Below are 20,761 nucleotides of genomic sequence, written 5' to 3'. Positions count from 1 at the left end.
CGGGTATGTCTCTTAAACTTCCTGGGTAAAATGGAAAGGAGTAGAGGGGCAGAGTCAACCTCCAGGACAATATCAGTCACTATTTGTATTACGCGTCTGTCCTCTGTCCAGAATGGGCGCAAGAGAGAGCAGCCCCACCAAACGTGCACCATCGCACCCCGATCAGAATTGCATCTCCCACATCGATCCAAGGTGGAGGGATAGATTCTGTGGAGGACAGAAGGCATACTGCCATATATTTTGTATTTTTGATGGGATTTGCAATGGAAGGATACAGATGCCTAGTCTATGGGCAGTGCCTGGTATTGCAGCTCATCTCTATTCCGTACCCCACACATGGCATGGTCAAGTCTGGCATGACTCTTTGCTCCTTTATGGTTCCTGTTACCATACAGCCATGTATTATTGTTATTATTTTGATACTAGATTTGTAAATTTCTTAGGAACCCTTCACTTCTCAGCGTCCATCTCTCCCGCCATCTATGCTTTGTTTGGTGTTGCTGTCTTTTGCGCTGCTCCCGAGTGACGTCATATTAATCTAGGTGTTATATTTTACCCCTTATCATGCGCTCGCTAAAGTCATTTGGTGCTTGAAAGATTTCTCCATTTCATTGGGGTATCGTCAGCAACAAAACTGTGGGTTGTTAATTGGCTTGTTAGTATATGTGTGAAAACTGGCACGGCTGTGACTAGAAACCTTGACAATTTCTCAGCTAGGCTTTGGAATTTGATGAGAAGTGATATCCAAAAGAAACAATATCGATAGGATTTTTGCAATCTGAAGCCTGTTTTCCCGAGTTCTGTTGCAGTCGTCCTTAGTTGTTTCTACAATAATCTTGTTATATGCACAGAAAAAATGTAGGATAAAGTTATCGTAATCTGCGTCAGCTTAAAATGTAGTAGAGGAATGGTAATAAGTCATCTGGTTTCTATAGGCAACACAGTTTTTGAGCACCTATCATCTCATTTATCTTCTTAGCCCCTGGGACCTTGATTTGGTGGTTGGGGGGTGGGTAGGGGGGCTTACAACTAAATTATAGATCACTTAACTCTGTATAGTCAGCATCTCCATGCAGTGCAGATTGTACCGAATAAGCCTAATTCACATGAACCTATGTGAAACTGTCTGTGGTGCATCTGCAACAAACACTCATTGTAGAAATCAATAGATATCGTTTTTTGCTTGTATCCATGCAATCCATGTCCCCTATAACATGGACTGATGTAGTGCATGCTGTTTTAAAATAAATAGTAATCCTGTGGTCACAACTTTACCAAAGGCTCATTCTGAGATCAAATCAAGTCAAACAAGCTTTATTGGCACGTCCGAATAGATATTTGGCATTGCCAATGCTAGTAAAGTGGGGGGAGAGTGGTGGGGGTGGGGTGGATGATTTGGGGTATAACAGTCCGTGGGGTCTCATCTTCCTCTTGTTTGGTCGCAGCTGGACACATATTGGACAGTGATCTCCACAGTGGCCTCTTCTTCTCCCAGTAGGATGTAGAGTTTCCTCATCTCATCTGCAGATGTGAAGTCTGGGGTGTGGGCAGAGTATTTGGAAGTAGACGGCGCTCACAGCTGAGTATTTGGTGCAGTATAGCAGGAAGTGGGTCTCGTTTTCTAGGGCCCCCTGAGATCCCTCAAAAAAAATCACAGATGAGATAGTGTTTCATTAGTCAATAGAAAGCGCATGGCATAACACGGCAGAGAGTAGGGCTGGGAAATTTAATTGAAAAATAACCAAAACCGAGCATTAACCCGGATCACCAATATGACAAAAAAAAACAAAAAAACAATATTACTCACCTCTCCTGGGCTCTGCCGTGACTCCCTCTTCTGTTCCAGTCTTCTGGCTGATGACATGGACCGTCGAGCCCGGTGTTTGGGCCTCGTCAGTCATGTGCAAGGTCACACAGCATTGCAACACTTTTCAGAAGGTCTGAAGCCCAGGAGAGGTGAGTAACTCTGTTTTTTATTTTTGCTGATCTTTCCAGGCCCTCCACTTATTATACTATGGGGTCTGAAGAGACTCCAGAGTATAATAGTTTTGGTTCAGATGTGTTCACTCCAAATGAAATCACTGGGTGAAAATTGCAGGGGTCACCCAATATATACTCGTACTTTAAAAGGGGTTTGGCCTTAATAATCGCCATGAATTGTAATCAAGGTACAATGCCTGATTATGTGTGATTTTGATTTGGGTCAGGAGAAAATATGTTCCGCAATACAAATATTCATTGAAACACAGGGCTGTGGAATCTGAGTTGATGCTTTGGGCCACTGACCCCACTACCCTGGTGAAATGGATGTGTCAGGAGAGTTGATGGTCCAGTTTTGCCCTTTTTAGGCTGAGGCTCCACTTTGTGGAAACGCAGCTTTTTTTGTTGCAGATTTTGCTACGTTTTTTTTTTTTTTTCCGCCAAAGCCAGGAGTGGATTGAGCAGTAGGGAGAAGTATACGAACTTCTTAGATATTTCCCATTCCTTTTATAGCCATTCTTGACTTTGGCTTAAAAAAGCAGCAAAAACTGCAAAAAAATAAAGCTGCATTTCAGCAATATAGGGCTGTAGCCTCAAGTGATATTTTGGTTGCTGAATGTATACCATGTAACAGTTCACATTATAATGAAAAGTTGTATAGTTTCCTAGTATACTGGCTGCATCAACTCCTCAGTTTTTTTGGTTTTTCTCCAAGTATTTCGGCGTGCTTTCCACTATAAATCTCTGACCTGGTCATGTGATGGACACACAAGTGCCCGGCTCATTGCACACACAGCTCTGATAACTGTACATGCACCTGCGCGTCTGTCACATGGCCAGGACAGGTTCTTATCCACTGACGGTAAAGCATGAAGTTTCCTATGGAATAACTGCAAGCAGAGATTTTGATCATTCAGGATTTTAAGAACCTTCTACATAAAATGACTTCCATATCCACAAGTAGGGGATAAAACCCTGTGCGCACCTGCAGTGAGCGGAGAAAATGGCACCTGTCTTTAAGCATCTCTGGGTGGGATTTGGCAGCAACTTCTTCCCAGTCCTGGACTGAAATAGTTAAGACAAGCACTGCATTGAATAAATTCTCACCAGACACTGTCCACATGTCTCCCGCAGCTTTACATCTGCTTACAGTCTGTGAAACATCACACACTTTGCATGATAAATAATTCTAGGCAGCAGCATGCAAATGAACTGATGAGCCCTGGCACTTTTCCTTCCTGTTTCAACTTTGGGGCTACCTCAGAGCATCAGCCTAGCATGGAGGGATGGAAAGTGCAGGGGGCTGGATTGGGGGAGCTCCAGCTGTGAATAGGCCCAGATCTGGAGATCATCTGATATCCAGCGCTCAGCAAACTGCTGAATGATGACTGTCACAGATGCGTGCTTGTGTAGCATATATAGGTCACCGTTCTTACATTGTGGTTCTCTTCTGTGGTCAGAGGATGCCAATGGGTTATATCTCACTGCACATACCAAGATACGTTTGACAGAAGTAATATTTTATATATTATAATTTTTTTTTTTTTTTATCCTTTTTAATTTCCAATTTCTTAAGCGTGATACAATGAACGGCATTAAACAGTGGGTGTCATGGCAGGATTTAATTTATTTGTTTCTTAAGGATACATGTACTTGTTTTCTTCTAGGTCCATTGTTTTAATCCCCACATTTAGAAGCCTGTTTTGTTCTTTTTCAATTCCCTCGTAATTGCCTTTACTTATGTAACCACTTTGCCTGCTGTTTTATTCCCAAGCTATATTTAGCTTTATTAATATATGTGGGCCTATGTGTGCGTGTTTGGTGGGTTAACTTTTTTTTTTTTTTCCCGTTTTTTATTTTTTTCAGCATCTACTCTGCAAAAACTTCTTATTAATTTCCATTTCCAAATTGCTCTTCTAGGTTTTTGGCTAAGGAATTGAAGCCTTGGGCTGCACAAGAAAGCAATTACGGAAAGCTGCTGACCATGCATTAGGATTCTGGAAGCTGCCACCTTTTTGGATTATAACATTTATTGTGGATTGTAAAAGGGAAAGGAAGTGACAATGGGGAGGAAGAAAATACAGATTACGCGGATAATGGATGAACGGAACAGACAGGTACTGAATACAAAGGAGTTGTTGTGTTAGGGGTTTCCAATATTATATGTTCTACACACATTCTCCTAAAAACTGTAACCAAAGGAACCTTGCCCATTTTATCTATAGTATATAATTGAGTTGCAAATGGTATGCCATATATGTAAATTTAGTTATTGAGAGGCCCCAGGGTGTGAAGTGAAAGTTTTGATATCACTTCTTAGCCAGGCTTCATATATGGATGGTTGCATGGTATGGCTTGCAGGTAACCTTTACATTCAAGGTATGGCCACAACTGTCAGATACGCTGCTAATTTTCTGCCATTGACGCAGTCCAATATTCACAATAGCTGAAATGTGAATAATATGTAATTAAATCTTATTTACATGCTGCAGAATAAATCTGCGCAGTAAATTCACCAACAAGGGTAAAATCCGAGGCAGATCCACAGTCCTTTTTTTGCATTTAAAACGTGCAGATTTTGTCGCAGTGAATATTTTTCATTGCAGATTGCCTATGTGGATGTTACCCATCAAGGGGCTGGGGAGTAGTTTTCCCTATGTGACTCACACTTATTTCTATGAGTCCATTTTATTCATTCAGCAGAACCTCCTTGGTGAATACTATGATTCAGTAGTGTGTGTCCTACAGTGCCAAGAAAAATGCAGTTTCTTTCTTCTTCATTGGTTGTATCTTGTTCTGTTCACATCAGATTTCAGGCCCTGTGTTATAAGTATATATTGGGAGGGTTTCTCTACTTATGTCTCAGGTTAAAGGGGCTCTATCAGCAAAATGATGCTATATGAGCCCCAGATACGCGTGAAGCGGTCAGACGTCATCTTGCTGTTACACCTTGCTGTTACGCCGCCTTCATCTTCTGTTCTTCCGGCGGGTTGTGTTCAAATCCAGTGCATGCGCAGTATCGCTCCCTCCGGAGCGCTACTGCGTACGCACTGGTGCCATTTTTGTTGTAGTTCTAAGTACCCCTTAGAAGTACGCGAGTACTCTTGCGAACTTCTTCATTCCGGAAGAAAAAAAGATGAAGCCGGGGAAGAGCCAGGACAGGAGGATGTCGCTGGAAGAAGTAAGAGGTGGAAGGTGTGACAGCAAGATGACATCGGACCGTAGAGGACCGCCCACCGTGCACGATAGGTATGAGTTACATATATGTTTGTATGGTTTTATTTTAAAACTGGGAGGGGGGGAGGTTTAAAATGAGATTAGCGGTGCCTTCACGCATATGTGGGGCTCATACGGCATAACTTTGCTGATAGAGCCCCTCTAAGTCTGTGACGTGTCTCGTTGTATAGTTATATATACCAAACTTATCCACACAAAACTTCATTCACCTGACTGAATCAAGGAGTTGGTCCTATCCGTAATGGACAGCTATCTCTGTATGCATGGTCATGGAGGGGAGGCTGTCAGTCACTGATGGAGCCACTTTGTTGTTTTCTCAAAGTAATAATGTAAGGACTACTCTGCAGTTGTGGCCATGGCTGCTGTCAGACAACCAAAGATAGCCAGGGTACCCTGCTACGCCTTCACTAATGAAAGTCGCATTGTATCCTAGCAGATGTTGTAGAAGTCGTGGTGACCACGTCCCCTCCACCACAATGCGTCTTCATTCCTTTAATATTAGTGAAAGCATCGATGACAGGTTCACTTCAGTATAATATAGGTGGAACGTACCAATGAAACCTAATTTAACAGGTATATTCATAAATTCTTATCTACTTTTTCATTTGTCTTTAGGTCACATTTACCAAGAGGAAGTTTGGGTTAATGAAGAAGGCCTACGAGCTCAGTGTACTGTGTGACTGTGAAATTGCACTGATAATATTTAATGGCTCGAACAAATTGTTTCAGTATGCGAGCACTGACATGGATAAAGTCCTTCTGAAGTACACGGAATACAATGAACCCCACGAGAGCCGAACCAACTCCGACATTGTGGAGGTAAGGCTATTACCTGTGTGTACCAGGGTACAGAGATCTCAAGTGTTCAACTCTGTCTCAAGTTCATATTGTAAGATGCTTGAGGACTGGCTTGCATATAATGCCTGTATACAAATGGAGAAAAGTTTAAGCCTACATTCTTAAGAACGCTTCCGAATCTCAGCCATTAAAAATGGACTTGACAATCTTTTTTTAATGGCTGTATTGCATCTAAGTAGCACCCATTCACATGATTGGATTTTAATGGAGCCGTGTGACAGCCGTTCACACTGCTGAGAAGGACATTTGTGTAGGGTAACGTGTCAGATCTTTCTTACGTAGTTGGAGTCTGTCGTAGTGTTAATTGGCGAGTCCCATAGGTTGTTATAGGGTCCTGACATACAATTGACCAGTCCTATGATGGATTATGGTGGGTTAAATTTGTGGACTTTCTACAACTTAATTTCCGAAAGTTGTTGTTTTTTTTTTTTTTGGAAAAAATACTGATGCTAAAAGAATTTTTGAGGATTTTCTATCCATTGATATGACCTGGGGCACAGAAGTGAGATTGAGCTGTATTTAGATGATGCTAGAGCGCTACCTCTTGACTTCTGTACCAGTGAAAGCTACTTATGCTGAATATATTAATAGGACTATTTCATCGTACAGTAGTACGCCTTTTTAGTAGGCCATGCTCACTAGATCCCCACAAAATTAGTTTTTCTGCTGTGTACCTGGAAATGGCAGTCTTCAAGAGTGCTTTGTTTTTGAGGTGCAGGAAGTTATGGTAGACCCTCACAGTTTATTAAGTGGTTTACGATGGATGAGGTTGATCAGAACAGATCATTTTAATCTGGATTTGTAAGAAGCAAACATGGACATTGACATTTCTATAGTTTTCTGAGCTATAGGAATATTCCTATAAACTACATTTTTTGATCACAGGGATCCCATTGCTGGGACACCCAATCACAAGTATTGGGCCCTTTTATAACTAGGGTGGTCGTTGCGCATTTGACTTCCACTCCATTCACTGTTTATTAGAGTGATTAAGCAATTTTCTTGCCTTAATCAGTCCCATAGACAGGAAATGACATGGCCCTCCGTTCATGTGGAATCTTCATTCTTGTGATTGGTGGGACCCCTAACTTTCAGACCCTGGGAATAGAGGATAAATATTGTTCATGAAACAACCCTTTTAAATGATGGATTAATCCACACGTAAGCACTTCCCTATCAGGTTAAAAGAATCTAATTCATACAATATTACATGAGTACCATGACCCAAAATATGGCATTGTCCTACATTTAGTAACTCTAGAGTATAGAGGATAGCGATTGTAAATTGGTGTCACATTTACCTTTTTACAATTGAATTCTCCAGAAATAGGACAAAAGTTTCTTGTGTATTGACAGGTTATGGATGACGACAGAGTATTGCATTTTTTATTAGTGTTCCTAAAATGCTACATTGCTAGTTTTCAGATATAATGGTCCTGAAAAGAGATGAGCGAGTATATTCAATCGAATACCTTAGCCGCATAGCCGTGCAAAAACACTCCGGGGGCATCAAATTTTTACTGCCCCTCCCACCTTCCCTGGCAGCGGGAGCTATGCGGCCGAGGTATTCGATCAAATATACTCTCTCATCTCTAGTCCTGATACTATTACTACTGCTAGGAGAAAAATCCTACGGCTATGCTGTCCTTCATAGAGATTTACTTAAATCTTAAAATACATGTAGAAAACAACTGCAGTTTAAAGCACACTCGAGTATTTTTACACATTAGCGTATTTTTAATGTGTTTTGGGTTTTTTTTCATTGTATTTTTTTAATGATGTGCCACAGTTTGTCTCGGATTTCTTTTCGTTTTTTTAAGCTAATGCCAAAAGTGGATTCAAGAGGAATGGGAAATGTAGAGGAAGAACTCACACCTCTACTTCCTGCTGCATCCACATCTGGTTCGAGCTCAAAAATGCCATGTGTGTGGGGTTTTGGGGTTATTTTGTTTATTTATTTTTTTTCTTCTTCTTCCTCTACCAAGTTTAAAAATGTAGGGGTTTTCCAGCACTATGATATTGATGGCCTATCCTATTCACCTGAGTAGCTGACCTGTTGGGGTCCGGGGTATCAGACTCCCACAAATCACTTATTAATGACCTATCCTTTTTCAAGGCACATATGGACCTTAGAGCAGCCATGGATATGTATCATCTGAGCACAACCATTTCAGTGGGAGACACCATGCCATGTGTATATGGGGGCTTCCTGACTGTGCCCCAACAGCGGATGTCAGGGGGAGTTAAGGGTCAGGCGTGCAGGATTTCAACATGCCCTATCCTTTGATCTAGCTGGGGGAGAACCGTATTCTGTCACCCCTATTAAGAACATAAATATTCTTTTTTTTTTTTTTTTTTTTTGGGGGGGGGGGGGGCAGAGATGGATGTCAGCCGACAGCCATCTAAAGTGTTTGACCTGTGTAACAAATGGATGAACAGAAATTTTAACGTGGTGCTTTATATTAGGGAAAGTGTTCTTTAATACGTGCATGGAAACTGTAGCAAAAAGCACAACAGTGAGTATTGTGGTCACATGTGATATAACCACAGCTCTTATTTCATGTTGCCCGAGCTTCAGAAACTAGAAAATAAACTAAGACTGCTCTATGTATGAGCTTCATTGTTCTCCCCAATATATATTTCAGGAAAAACCAGTGGCGGTACTTCTGTGCATGCCGACTTCTAAGGTCTTATAAGTATTCTATATCTTTGTGGTTCTTGGTGATCCTTCTTTCACTTGCCATTCAATTGAAGTAATATACAATTACCAACTTCATCCAGTCGGAAGCTGCTGGCTTATATCTGATTTTAATGTATTTGTTTCTCTGCAAAAGAGCTTTAAGGCTAAGGCCACACAGGAAGAGTCTGCTCCATGATGTTGGCTGTTTTTTGTAATTTGTTTTAGCTGCAATTCCTGGTTGTCTGGCCTGGATTTTACATTGTAAAGGTTCAAAACTGCAGCCGAAGATGCTTCATGGTCAGAAGCTGCCGCACAAGATGCTTTACATTGCAGGGTGTCTGTGTGTGTGTCTGTGTGTATTGTTGGTTGACCGAGATGACACTAGTTGAAAACACAGTTGAGCGTTTTACATTCATAGGCAACAATTCATACTGCTCATAAAAATCACATCCCAGACTATAGCTGTAACTAGTGATATCTGGGCTTGTATATGACACCAGATGCACTGTTCTAGGCAGTATAAAACCAGAGATACAGCTGTTTAAAGAGACCCTTCACATTTATGATCACTGTTAACTCTGTACATACTGGCAATACAAATGTGTAAGGATTTTCCTTGACATGAGTCCAGGTAGAGGGATGCTAAGGAGAACTTTGAGTCTATTTTCTATTATAATAGGAAGTAAAATAGGTTAAAGTATATTACAAAAAAAACCATGGCATAACAGAAAGATTAAAAAAAATTAAGAAATAAAGTCACTGTTGTACTAAGTAATATTAAAATGCCTCCACCCCCCCCCCCCCAAACTACTTAAAGGGGTTGTCCTCCAGGATTTAGGATTTTCTTGCTATAAATACCTAATTGGTGCAATCGGCTGTATTGGGCCGCTTCCAATACCTGTACTGTACACCACACATGCCCCAAAGCAGATTGCTCTGTTCCCATTGACTTCAATACAGGCCACAGAGCCAACTGATTCTAGCTCGGTGTATAGTACGGACATCAGAAGCGAGTACAGCTGATCAGTGCCGGTTCCAACCACCAATGAGATATTTATGGCCTAAAGATAGGCCATGAATTCCTATATCCTGGACAACCCCTTTAACATGTGATATGGAAGACTGTCTATGTTTTAGTGAGTTACCTGCTCAGTAGATTGCTTTTTGTTTAGTTTTTTTCCCTTTCTTGGAGAATCACAATGGTTCAAAAAAAAAAAAAAAGTCGGTCTTACCTCAGTAATTCCCACGACATACCGCAATCGTTCTGCTGCTTCCTGGGTTCCCTACTCGTCTCTACTACCTGAGCCCTCTTGACATGGAAATGTGATGTCTCTGCTAATCACTGTTGAGAGGGAGCAGGAAGTAGAGACCAGCAGGGGACTCAGGAAACCTTGGTATACTATGAGTGGGGCTGTAGTGAGGTGAATATGAGTGACAGTGGAAAGACCATCAAGACCTTGTCCCCCCATCTCTTCTGATGACATAGATGCAGAGATTTAGCCGTGTAGAATTATATGAATGTACTTATTCCATTACACTGCCTCTTTGGAGCTGACAATCTAATTTCCGGTACATGTGTTAATGCCATTTTATTGGGAAGCTAGTTATTATCCTGGCATGTGTGAGGACTGTGGCAGAAAACTAAAGCGCCTAGTTAAAAAGCCACAAAGGCATGATTAGAATATAAAACCTTCACTCCGATTGTGACTTGGCGGAAAACCTCTTCTCTTTCTAGTGTCTTATTTAAAATACATTAAAAATGGGCACAACCTTGGGTCAGGATTCCTCAGAAGGCATCACACAAGCATTTATTTCAGTGAATGAATTCTGGATGATATTGCTAGTGGATTATTATTTATTTGGTCTCCTACAAGGCAAGAGAGAACTGTACTGAGCTAATATATATATATATATATATATATATATATATATAATATTATATTATGTAACTAAGCATTAGGCACTTCCAGGATGAGCTCATCGTCTTGTGGATACATGTCATTTTTAATCACTAAATTTAGGGCATAGGGCTGGAATGTAGAACTTTTATATGGGTTGATCAGGTTTAGTGAAATGGGTCTATTCCCCCCCCTTCCCATAAAAAACAAAATCTGTGCCATTATTGTCCATGGGCGGAGTCTGGTATTGCAGCTCAGCCATATTGAAAGGGAGTTTGTAAGCCATTTTGTCCATGGCATTTTTTATATGTGAAAGGTCCTAGCGTCTGCAGTAGAGATGAGCGAGTATATTCGATCGAATACCTCCCCTGCATAGTTATTGTTGTAAAAGAAAAAAAAAATGCCAGGGAAGGGGGGAGGGGAATCAAATTTTTCCCACGTGCTATTCAATTGGTACACCAATAACTATGCAAAGGGAGGTATTCGATCAAACACTACTATTCGCTCATCTCTAGACTCTGCACTAAACACCAGAATTGTGGAGTCTGAGTCAGAAGAAAATTGCTTTTTGTGTGTGTGTGTGTGTGTGTGTGTGTGTGTGTGTATTAAAGGATCTTTAGGGGTTGTTCACATGCTGAAAAATGGAGAGGAATTCAAAGAGCTCATCAGCCTCATATTCCTTTTCATTTTCTGGCTTCAGGCATTTTATCATGGCTTTCTGGCCCAGATTTTTGGGCCTCATCCACAGTGAGTCTCAAGACGTGGACTCCATTGGCTAAATCATCCACGATAAGATAGAGTAGGAAACTTATGTTTTTTTCCATGTCTTGCTGCGATCTCTGCCATCCATTGAAAACAATGGGAGGCAAAAATCGTAGTGGAGTCTGTTAATTTTTGGGAGGATGGAATCCACCACAAATCGATGTGATGTCTCAAATAGATGTCTACTTGTGAGTAGTGTTGAGCGAGTAGTATTCGGTCGAATACCTCGCTGGCATAGGAATGCGTGTAATTGGCTGAACACCAAGGGGTTAAACACATTGAATATTTGAAGCGTTTAACCCCTTGGTGTTCGGCGGATTACACACATCCCTATGCCGGCGAGGTATTCGATCGAATACTACTCGTTCAACTCTACTTGTGAGCAACCCCTTACTACTTCTGACTGGTTATGACTATTGGCCATTTATGATGGAGACTGAGCAAGAACTTGAGCCAGGAGCCAGGCTGTGGAAGAATAGCGAAATCTAAGTGGTAAGGCCTACTTACTAGTGCCCTTGCTGAGCCCTCCTTAACCTCTCTGCTCTTGAGGGACAGCTGTAGCGCTCTCATGGTTGGATGTAACAGCTGTCACTCAGAGGGGAAGGCCAAAAAGCTGCTATCAGTCTAGAGAGTTTGCTGACTGACTCCCTTTTTATGAAATGGCTCAAAAGTGACACTGTTTTATAGGGGGTGGGGGTACATATCAGTGTCTTGGTTTTAATCCACACAGCTGTTTTAGTATAATGTGGGGCAGATTTTGCTATTAGGAGTAAAAGGTGGCTACTTTTGCTGTCTTTAATTCTTAATAACAGTACATATCTGGCACGTTGTATATTTCCGTAAGTGAGACACCGATGACAGGCAGCCATGGCGGTGTCCTCTACTGCCCCACATTCATTTAGGCTGAACACAGGAGTCTGTAAAAACTTGGTATTGACACAATGAGCATTTGATGTCTGCGCTCACATAAGACTTCCTCGTGTGGCTCTCCCCGAATTCCTGTGCTCACGAAGTGTTTTCACAGATGTTTTTAAGCTTCTGTAGAATTGCATTAGATTACATTGCAAGCCATAAAAACTGGTCATTCTGGTGGCCAAATAAAACATAATCCTGAAGTTTGGTATCTGGCAGCTCTCATTGAATCAAACAAGCCAGATCAATATTATTGAAGCTGTTAGAGCAAATTATAAAGCGCCCGTGTTTCAGGAAGCCTAATTTCTTTAGCACATGTGCTTCATAAATAGGGAGGCAATGCATCTGGCAGCTTTATATGACAATTGAATACTTGACTTAATGAGTTTTGGCAAGACCCTTCCGTGCCAGGAGAAATGAGATCAGTGGTTTTCTGAGCAACGTCTTGAAGACAAATTGCAGTGTGTTACTTGGCCTCGTCCATGCTTGAAGCGTTGCCTGTCTATTTCAAACACTTTGTTGGAGGAGAGTCAATGTGCTTTGGAGATGTTTTGTTGGATGGACAATTAACAGGCTAACCTATTATTAATGGGCAGTTTAGGGTGTTTTTTTTTTTTTTTCTCTTTAATATATTGGAGTGAGCTTGAGATCTGGATGTTTTGGTAGCTTAATGCATTGAGGATGAAGCCCTTTGGTCAGTAACTTACATCTCTTTAAGCCTATAGTATGTACATGGGGCCAGATTAGGGTTGTCTTGTGTATTTGTTTCTAAGGCTGAGGCCCCACGTTGCGGAAATGCTGCCTTTTGTGTTGCATATTTTTGAGCCAAACCAAGAATGGCTACATGAGAAATGGGACTTATATAGGAAGCTCTTTTACTTCTCCCTCTAGCTCAATCCACTTCTGGCTTTGGCTCAAAAACCGCAACAAAATAAGGTGCGTTTACGCAACCTGGGGCGTTAGCCTAAAAGGGTTTTCCCAGTAGTGTTAGCCTATCCTATGGCAATCAGTATCTGGTGGGGATTTGGACCCCCACCAATCAGCTGATATGACTACCTTCAGGTTACTTTACCCCTATTATCTGGATGGTAGCAGAACTGCTGCAGCACATCCATAGCTGTAACCTCCTGTGCCTGGAGGCAGCCACAACGCTCGACCACTACCGTGTAAGTCTGTGTACACTGTGCACCTATTAGATGACCCAACTGATCTCCATTCCATCATATACTAAGGATAGGCCATTAATATCTATTATTTGACATCCTCTTTTAATGTTTATTTCTGTTGGAAGCTTGGCAAAGTGTCCCTGCCTGCCAACATTTAGGGCTACAATTACAATTTTGCCACAAGAATTGTCTACAATCTCCCTTTCTAAAGGCACTATGATAGTAAAAAAATCTCCTCTGCATAAATGTAAAAGTAGTCCTTGTCTGTGGATTTGCTGCAGAAAGATCTCAATGAAAACAAACTATAAAAAGCATGGCACAGGAGTTCCACAGGGCAATCCCTGCAGACAGACTGATCTCTCCTTTATCAGGTTTAAGGATAATACCTTAAAGTCTGAGTAATCTTGAGGAGCATTTTGAGGGCAAGGACAGAGCAGCAGCTCTAAACATTCAGTAAGCCTGTGCCTGGAAGTAATCTGCTTGTAGACGTGGCGCCATAGTACACTGTAGTCTTCTGTCTTCATGGCTATTCTTCATTGTCCATGTTGTTGATACGGTCCGTATTTATATCACTAGAATGTGAAGTGTATGTATGTATGTATAAAACTAATGCACACCTGAATTGTCAGTGGTAGTGGGTACAGGGCTTGACCTCATGCTGTGCTTTGAATATGTGGTACTGTACACCTTCATGGCTGTGAAATATTTTTACTTTATTTGAGTAGGTGGTACTTGGGTGAAACCTAAAGCTTACAAACCAAGACCCCACACCAATATATCTTATCTATACTGAAGGGTTATGATAACATTTTTTCCATACAAGAGAGCAACTTGAGCTACTTATATGTTTAGCTCACAAAGGCTGGCCATATACATTAGATTCAGTTTTTCACCCACTAGTGCAGGGGTAGGCAACCTTTTTTGTTCGGCGTGCCGATTAAAATTAATAAAATCAAAGATGAGGTCCTTGGAGTGCCGGGCAATAATTGTAAAGCTGACGACACCTACACTAAAGTCATATAGTGCAAACCACAACATAGGGGTGCTGTCATACTGCGCTCCCAGCCACATGCGCTTACCACTATTTGCCTGGATACACAAGTGCTTTTCCTTTAGAAGTAATGTAAGTACATGCGTAACCCACAATTAGTGGTAATGTATGTGACTGGGAGCAGAGTGAGGTCATACCTGTAAAAAGCTGACACACAATGTACCTGTATGCTCCATCCAGTCCTCGGCCGTTAGTAACTTCAGTTTTCTGTAAGGGAGCGTTCACACTACCGTCAGTGTCCGACAGCTAGTGTCCGCTGCTAATGTCCGTTCAAAATCTCGTGCGGATATTAGTATCTGACACTAGCTGTGTCCGTGACATTTTGCATTGATTTGAAAAGTCGGACATCTTTGGGAACGGACACTTAAGGACACCCACGGACAGTAAAAGAACGCACCCGGTGTCCATTTAACCACATGAGGACCGCCGTACGTAAATTTACGGCCTCATGTGCTGGTACCTAAAGACCGGACTATTGCCGAAATACGTCCGGCCTTTAGGTACCTTTCTGGCGGGGGGAGGGGTGCGGGGGGGACAGGGGTTAGGTGTTACTAACACCTAACCCCTTCCTCCATAACGTCCAGTCGGAACTGAGTCCGACTGGACGTGTTAACCCTTTCGATCGCGCCGTCAAACATCACGGCGCGATCGAAAGGGATCCGCCGACAGGTTAACCCGATTGGCACCCCCCGCGGCGAGATCGGGGGGTGCCGATGTCAGTACAAGGTAGTCTGGGGTCTGGCCAGTGACCCCAGACTACCGGAGCCCCCACATACCTGGTGATCCTGCCAGGCGGTGGAGGAAGTGAGCGATGTGTCTCACTTCCTCTGCAGCTTACAGGACACGAGCAGGCTCATGTCCTGCTCGTGTCCTGTCTGCTACTGTGCTGAATCAGTTGGTGCTTTCATCAAAGCATCAACTGATTCAAGTGTCCTAAAGGGACACATGAAAAAGTAAAAAAAAAGTAAAAAAAAAAAATAAAAAATAAAATAAAGTGTATGAAAAAAGTAATAAAGTTCTAAAGTCCAAAAATCCCTTTTTCTATACAAAATGAATTATATAAAAAAAGCACTAAAAATTAAAAATAGCAATGCATATTTGGTATCGCCGCGTCCGTAACAACCTGTACAATAAAACTGAAATAATATTTAATGTACACGGTGAACGTCGGAAAAAAAAAACGGAAAAAACTCGCCGGAAATAATGATTTTTTGCCATCTCATCCTACAAAATATGCTATAAAAAGTGATCAAAAAGTCATATTCACCCCACAACAGTGCCAATAAAAAGCGCACATTTTCCCGCAAAAAATAAGCCCTCAACCAACACTGTCAACCGAAAAATAAAAATGTTACGTCTCTCAGAAGATGGCGATGCAAAAAACATTGATTTATGTCCCCATATGTGTTTTTGTTCTGCAGACTTAGTATCGCATAAAAAAATAACATAAATGAGGTATCGCCGTAACCGTACCGACCCGCAGAATAAAGGACACATGTTACTTATGCTGTACGCTGCATGGCGAAAAATTTAAAATGTAAAACTCAATGCAGGATTGATTTTTATTTTTTTTTTTTTTAATCCAGCAAGAAAGAGTTAATAAAATGTAATCAGTAAGTTGTAGGCACCCAAAGATGGTGTCATTACAAAATGCATCTCATCCTGCAAACAACAAGCCCTTATATGGCCACGTCACCAGAAAAATAAAGAAAATATAGCATCTAGCAATGTCAAGGCAAAACCCCCCAAAAATCGCCAAATTATTAGAACACAACTGGCTGCGGCAGGTAGGGAATATATAAGCTGTGCGAGCGAATATCAGGGGACACCCCAGATTTACAGCTTATGAGCGAAAAAACACCAGAAGTGACCCCCAAAGTGACCCCCAGAGTGACTCCCCCAATCATAGGAGCTACTGGGACATAGTAGGGAATTTGGTGTTTGCAATGTTCTCCGCACTGCTTATATATTCCCTCTTCGCCATCCGCTGTGCAGTCACGTCTGGGATACTAATACTCACTACACCCCCTGATAAATTCTTTGAGGGGTGCAGTTTTCAAAATGGGGTCACTCCTTTGGGGAATCCACTTTTCTGGTACCGTATTTTACGGACTATAAGGCTTACTGGACTATAAGCCGCATTGCCCATGAGCGCCTTATAGTCCGTCTCGGTTCATATATAAGGCGCACCGGACTATAAGCCGCAGTCCGGTGCGCATTATATCTTATTGAAAGCGGCGGCAGGCAGACTTTGCCAGCGGCCGCTTAACCCCCCGCGTGCCAGCCGCTTCTATTGGAAGCGCTCGGCAGGCGAGGAGGGGCTCTATCAGCAAAATCATGCTGATAGAGCCCAACCGTAAACGTTAGGTTAAACTACCCCCCCCCCTCCCCCCCCCCCCCCCCCCCCCCCCCCCCCCGTTTTAAAATAAAAGCCTGAAACAGAATGTCAAACTTACCGAGCGGTGTAGGGTGGGCGGGCATTCAGGCCTCCTCTTCCTCCGATGTTCCGTCCTCCTCCGGCGCTCGCAAGCTGATAATGGCCAGGGCACATGCGCAGTAGAAGCATTATGATATTGCGCATGCGCCCCGGCCATTATCAGCGAGCGCCGGAGGAGAAGGACGGAACATCGGAGGCAGAGGAGGCCTGAATGCCCGCCCGCCCGCCCTGCACCGCTGGGTAAGTTTCACGTTCTGTTTCAGGCCGGCGTGACAGCAGGGCTGCCGGACACTTCCTATTCATTTCTATGGGAGCCGACATGCGAGCGCTCCCCATAGAAATGAATGGACTGCTTTTTTCCATTCATTTCTATAGGGAGCGCTCGCATGTCCCTACAAAATGGGGTCACTTCTTGGTGAATTCCAGTTTACTGTCACCTGTGTAGTTTCTAAAATGGGGTCACAATGGGGGGTTTCCATTGTATTGATACTTTAGGGGCTCAGCTAATGCGACATGGCACCTGAGAACTATTCCAGCCACATCTGCTTTCTAAAAGCCAAATAGCGCTCTTTCCATTCTGAGCCCCACCGTATACCCATACAGCAGATTATGGCCACATATGGGGTATTGCTGTGTTAAGAAGAAATTGTGTAACAAACTCTGGGGGGCTTTTAATTCTTCAGCTACTTGCAAAATTAAAAATATGGCGCTAAATGGACGATTAATTGGAAAAAAAAGTAATTTTTCATTTTTACGTCCCATTGTTAATAAAATCTGTGAATCAGCTGTGAGGCCAAAATGCTCACCAAACCCCTAGATAAATTCTATGAGGGGTGTAGTTTCCAAAATGGGGTCACTTTTAGGGGGTTTCCACTTTATTGGTACACTAGGGGCTCTGCAAATGCGACATGGCACCTGAAAAATATTCCAGCAAAATCTGCCCTTCAAAAGCCAAATAGCGCTCTTTCCATTCTGAGCCCCGCCATGTTCCCATACAGTAGATTATGGCCACATATGGGGCATTTCTGTGTTCAGGAGAAATTGTGTAACGAACTTTAGGGAGCTTTTTTTCCTTTATCCTCTTGTGAAAATGAAAAATTTGGGGCTAAATTGACAGTTTGTTGGAAAAAAAGTAAATTTTCATTTTCATGTCCCAATGTTAATAAAATCTGTGAAACAGCTGTAGGGTCAAAATGCTCACTCTACCCTTTGATATGTTCTGTGGGGGGTGCAGTTTCCAAAATGGGGTCACTTTTAGGGGGTTTCCACTGTATTGGTTCTCTAGGGGCTCTGCTAATGCGACATGGCACCTAAAAATAATTCCAGCAAAATCTGCCATCCAAAAGCAAAATAGCGCTCCTTCCATTCTGAGCCCCGCCATGTTCCCATACAGCAGAATATGGCCACATATGGGGTATTGCCGTGTTCAGGATAAATTGTTTAACAAACTTTGGGGGGCTTTTACTCCTTTAACCCCTTGTGAAAATGAAAACTTTGGGGATAAAGTGACATTTTAGTAATTTTTCTTTTACACATTCCAATGTTAGTAAAATCTGTGAAACAACTGTACGGTCTAAATGCTCACTATACCCCTTGATGAATTCCGTGAGGGGTGTAGATTCTAAAATGGGGTCACTTTTGGGGGGTTTCCATTGTTTTGGTACGCTAAGGGCTCTGCAAATGTGACATGGTGCCTGAAAATTATTCCAGCAAAATATGCTGTTCAAACACCCAGTGTCACTCCTTCCCTTTCGTGCACTGCCGTGTGCCCAAAAATCAGTTTACACCCACATGTGGGGTATTTCTGTGCACGGGAGAAATTGCATAACAAAATGTGAGATGCATTTTCTGCTTTAACCCTTTGTGAATGTGTTAATTTTAGGTCTAAATGAATGTATTAGTGAAAAAAAATGAAATGTCTAAATTTGACCTCCATATTATTTTTATTCTTATGAAATGCTTAAAGGGTTAACAAACATCCCAAATGCTGTTTTGAATAATTTGAGGGGTGTAGTTTTGAAAATGGGGTGATTTATGGGGGTTTCTATTATATAGGCCTTTATAATTCCTTTCAGAACTGAAGTGTTCCCTAAAAAATTAGTTTGAGGAATTTTCTTGTAAATCTGGAAAATCGCTGTTACACTTGTAAGCCTTGTAACATCCAAAATGAATTAAAAGACGATCAAAAGATGATGCCGATATAAAGCAGAGATATGGGAGATAATATTTATTCATGTATTTGGATGGTATGACTATCTGCCTGAAAAGCAGAGAATTTCACATTTTGAAAATTGCAATTTTTTCCAAATTTCCATCAAATTTGCTAGTTTTTTTTATAAATAAATACAAAAATATTGATTAGTGTTTACCACTAACATGAAGTATAATGTGTTACGAAAAAACAATTTCAAAATCACTTGTGTAAGTTAAAGCGTCTCAAAGTTATTGCCATTTAAAGTGACACATGTCAGTTTTGAAAAAAGAGGCCCGGTCCTTAATGTACTTCTGGGCCTGGTCCTTAACCGGTTAAATCAATGCAAAATGTCACGGACACAGCTAGTGTCCGCTGCTAATGTCCACACAAGATTTTGAACAGACATTAGCAGTGGACACTAGCTGTCGGACACCGATGGTAGTGTGAACGCTCCCGAAGTGAAACGCAGATTAATTTGTCACTTTTATTTCCTGGCGGTGCAGTAACAGCAAAACCCCAGCCAGGAAATAATGGGTGTCACACTTTCAACAAAGTGGCCGCACTGGTGCCCAGGAACTGGATTTGGCTATAATTGCATCTAGTTACAGTGTCACCACCCAATAGAATCACACTAAGGCCGAGGCCCCACATTACAAAAATGCAGCTTTTTTTATTGCAGATTTAGCTGCGTTTTTTTTTTCCCGTCAAAGCCAAGAATGGCTAGAAAACGAATGGGAAATATATAGGAAGCTTCTTATATGTCTCCCTCCTGCTCAATCTACTCCTGGCTTCGGCTAAAAAAACCCAGCAAAATCTGCAACGAAAAAAGCTGTTTCTGCAACGTGGGGCTTTAGCCTAAGGCTGAGGCACAGGGAACACAGCTTTTTTTGTTACATATTTTTCTGTGTTTTTCTGAGCCTAAACCAGAAGTGGATTGAGCAGAAGAGAAACGTATAAGAAGCTCCCTATATACAGTGGGGCAAAAAAGTATTTAGTCAGTCACCAATAGTGCAAGTTCCACCACTTAAAAAGATGAGAGGCGTCTGTAATTTACATCATAGGTAGACCTCAACTATGAGAGACAAAATGACAAAACAAATCCAGAAAATCACATTGTCTGATTTTGTAAGAATTTATTTTCAAATTATGGTGGAAAATAAGTATTTGGTCACCTACAAACAATCAAGATTTCTGGCTCTCACAGACCTGTAACTTCTTCTTTAAGAGTCACCTCTTTCCTCCACTCATTACCTGTAGTAATGGCACCTGTTTAAACTTATCAGTATAAAAAGACACCTGTGCACACCCTCAAACAGTCAGACTCCAAACTCCACTATGGTGAAGACCAAATAGCTCTCAAAGGACACCAGAAACAAAATTGTAGCCCTGCACCAGGCTGGGAAGACTGAATCTGCAATAGGCAACCAGCTTGGAGTGAAGAAATCAACTGTGGGAGCAATAATTAGAAAATGGAAGACATTCAAGACCACTGATAATCTCCCTCGATCTGGGGCTCCACGCAAAATCTCACCCCGTGGGGTCAAAATGATCACAAGAACGGTGAGCAAAAGTCCCAGAACCACGCG

At 41.9% G+C, this 20,761-nt stretch overlaps 1 protein-coding gene across 8 annotated transcripts in view; it reads left to right on the top strand.

Moving 5' to 3' along the window:
- MEF2A (myocyte enhancer factor 2A) overlaps positions 1-20,761 on the top strand; it is a 111,684-nt gene that overhangs the window by 44,624 nt on the left and 46,299 nt on the right. For all 8 annotated transcript variants that reach the window (XM_075273203.1, XM_075273208.1, XM_075273206.1 and 5 more), the window contains exons 2-3: positions 3,901-4,097; positions 5,833-6,036. In XM_075273203.1, the coding sequence (XP_075129304.1) occupies positions 4,044-4,097; positions 5,833-6,036 (258 nt within the window). In that variant the 5' untranslated portion in view covers positions 3,901-4,043. The remainder of the gene's footprint in view (positions 1-3,900; positions 4,098-5,832; positions 6,037-20,761) is intronic.

The sequence above is a fragment of the Leptodactylus fuscus genome, chromosome 5 (genome assembly GCF_031893055.1).
Source record: "Leptodactylus fuscus isolate aLepFus1 chromosome 5, aLepFus1.hap2, whole genome shotgun sequence".
Lineage (NCBI taxonomy): Eukaryota > Metazoa > Chordata > Amphibia > Anura > Leptodactylidae > Leptodactylus > Leptodactylus fuscus.
This window is presented reverse-complemented; position numbering and strand designations above follow the sequence as displayed.